Source organism: Mastomys coucha, unplaced genomic scaffold (assembly GCF_008632895.1).
Source record: "Mastomys coucha isolate ucsf_1 unplaced genomic scaffold, UCSF_Mcou_1 pScaffold7, whole genome shotgun sequence".
In the NCBI taxonomy this organism is placed as follows: domain Eukaryota; kingdom Metazoa; phylum Chordata; class Mammalia; order Rodentia; family Muridae; genus Mastomys; species Mastomys coucha.
The window spans coordinates 9,355,208-9,357,578 of NW_022196913.1; the positions used below are offsets into that span (position 1 = coordinate 9,355,208).

The 2,371-nt window shown below is 40.3% G+C and overlaps 1 protein-coding gene across 1 annotated transcript in view; it reads left to right on the forward strand.

Annotated features, from left to right (window-relative positions):
- LOC116081731 (aldo-keto reductase family 1 member C15) overlaps nt 1-1,959 on the forward strand; it is a 64,226-nt gene extending 62,267 nt beyond the window's left edge. Inside the window, exon 10 of the mRNA XM_031358377.1 lies at nt 1,695-1,959. Coding sequence (XP_031214237.1) covers nt 1,695-1,737 — 43 coding nt within the window. The 3' untranslated portion in view covers nt 1,738-1,959. The remainder of the gene's footprint in view (nt 1-1,694) is intronic.
- Nucleotides 1,960-2,371: the final 412 nt, after the last annotated feature.

A 2,371-nucleotide genomic window follows, 5' to 3' on the forward strand; every position in this document is an offset into this window, starting at 1 on the left:
TGTAGACCAGGCTGGCCTTGAACTCAGAAATCCACCTGTCTCTGCCTCCCAAGTGCTGGGATTAAAGGGGGGCGCCACCACCGCCCGGCTGGGTTCTTTCATTGCTTTCTTCTCTCTGTGTAAGAGTTTGGCAGGAAGTGGTAGTGGTGGTGATGGTGGTGTAATGACCATAGACAAGGGGCCTTAGAAGATAGGTTTAGACAAAATACTTTGGCTCTAAAATGAGGGAATGGACAACTCTGAGCCAGCTTCTCAGTGAGCTCAAACAACATATGATAACTTTTCAATATAATGTCATTACAGAAGACATGTCTGATTTTAAGAATAGGTGTGGAACAAATGCCTCACTATAGATCTCAGAAGAGAAAGGGTTCTTCTGAAGTTCATAACATGTAATCAGACTCAGGACCAACCCCATTTTAAAACTAGTCATGCTGGGGCTGTAGCTCAGTTGGTACAATGCTTCCCAAGCATGCACAAAGCTCTCACACGCTGATCCCCAGTGCTATATAAAACAAGGTACAGCAGCCTATGCCATTATTCCCAGCACCTGGGAGGTGGAAGCAGGGGGAACAGAAGTTTAAGGTCATCCTTTATTATTCAATGAGTTCAAAGTAAACAGAAAACATGTGACTTTGTCTAAAATTCAAAGTTGCATCATTGTGAACTAACTTTAAAACATTTCCTCATTACCTGTGGCCAAAGTACATGTCCTCAGGGCTTACCTGCCCATTAGACACAGAGACCAGACTAACTATGGCTCGTGATACATTAAGAGACCCAGGAAAATGTTTTCTCATTAATGTATATTAAAATCAAAAGAAATAAAAGAGAATTCAACAATAATGAACACACAGTAATATATCAAGCCTATTCTAACTTTGTCTATACCAAAGTAGTGTAACATGTACTTTAAATAATCTTTGTGGAAGATGGACTCTCAAAGATGGTATCTGTAAGGTTCCTCCTCTCTCTGTCCAATGGCGTTTGCCCTGCGACAGCCCTTTTCCAAGACACACCCTTTGTTTCCAAACATTCCTCAGTTTTTATCCCCCATCACATGCCCATTTCTTTATCTCTATACTCAGTTACTAACTTGAAAAAAAGAAAATCATGAAGTGGAGCTAACATGATGGCTCAATGAGTAGAGGAACTTGTCATGCAAACTCAAGAACTTGAGTTCAGTTCCTAGAAAGTGGGAGGAGGGAGCTGACTTTACAGAGCTGTCCTTTTGCCTCCATATGCCTGTCTTGGCACAGATATGTTAATAACAACAACAACAACAATGACAACAACACACAATTTTTAAAAAAATACTTATTTTATTTGTGTGAGTACACTGTAGTTGTCCTCAGACATACACCAGAAGAGAGCATTAGATCCCATTCCAAATGGTTGTGAGCCACCATGTGCTTGCTGGGAATTGAACTCAAATATTTCAAATGTTTTTCATTGACCTCTGGAAGAGCAGTCAGTGCTCTTAACTGCTGAGCTGTCTCTCCAGTCAACAACAACACAATTTTTAAAAGAAATAAAACAGTTGATCCACAACCTTAGCCATTGATGTAGCCTATTACATTTAGCCGGATAGTGTCTACTGAAGTTTCAATGGGTCCTCAGATTTTGGACACTCATCATTTTATCTGTCAGAAGGGTGACTAGTGAATGAACTAATATTTCTTTTTCTCTTTCAGTGCTATGGATCACCCTTACTATCCATTTTTGGAAGAATATTGAACATGAGCTGCTAAACATTTCAGAGACTTTCCTCCCTCCAGGCACTGTGTAGCTGTGTTTGGCCGGGTGGCTAAGAAGCAGTATCCTTGTTGCTTTGTGCCTATCTAATATCACAAAACTACAAATCACAAGTGACACCATTGGTTTTTCCTGATGATTAAAAGTGACAGAGAATTTACAAAAGAAAATAAAATATTTGATGTAGTTCCCTTGATTTTTATGCAAGTTTCATGCGTATATTTTTATTTACAAAAACTAAAATATTTAATCCCAGCACTTGGGAGGCAGAGGCAGGTGGATTTCTGAGTTCAAGGCCAGCCTTGTCTACACAGTGGGTTCCAGGACAGCCAGGGCTACACAGAGAAACCCTGTCTTGAAAAACAAAAACAAAAACAAAAAACAAAAAACAAAAAAATTATAAATAAGGCTGCTATGAACATGGTGGAGCATGTGTCCTTCTTACATGTTGCAGTATCTTTTGGGTATATGCCCAGGAGTGGTATAGCTGGGTCCTCCGGTAGAACTATGTCCAATTTCCGGAGGAACTGCCAAACTGATTTCCAGAGTGGTTGTACCAGTTTGCAATCCCACCAGCAATGCAGTAATGTTCCTCTTTCTCCACAACCTCTCCAGC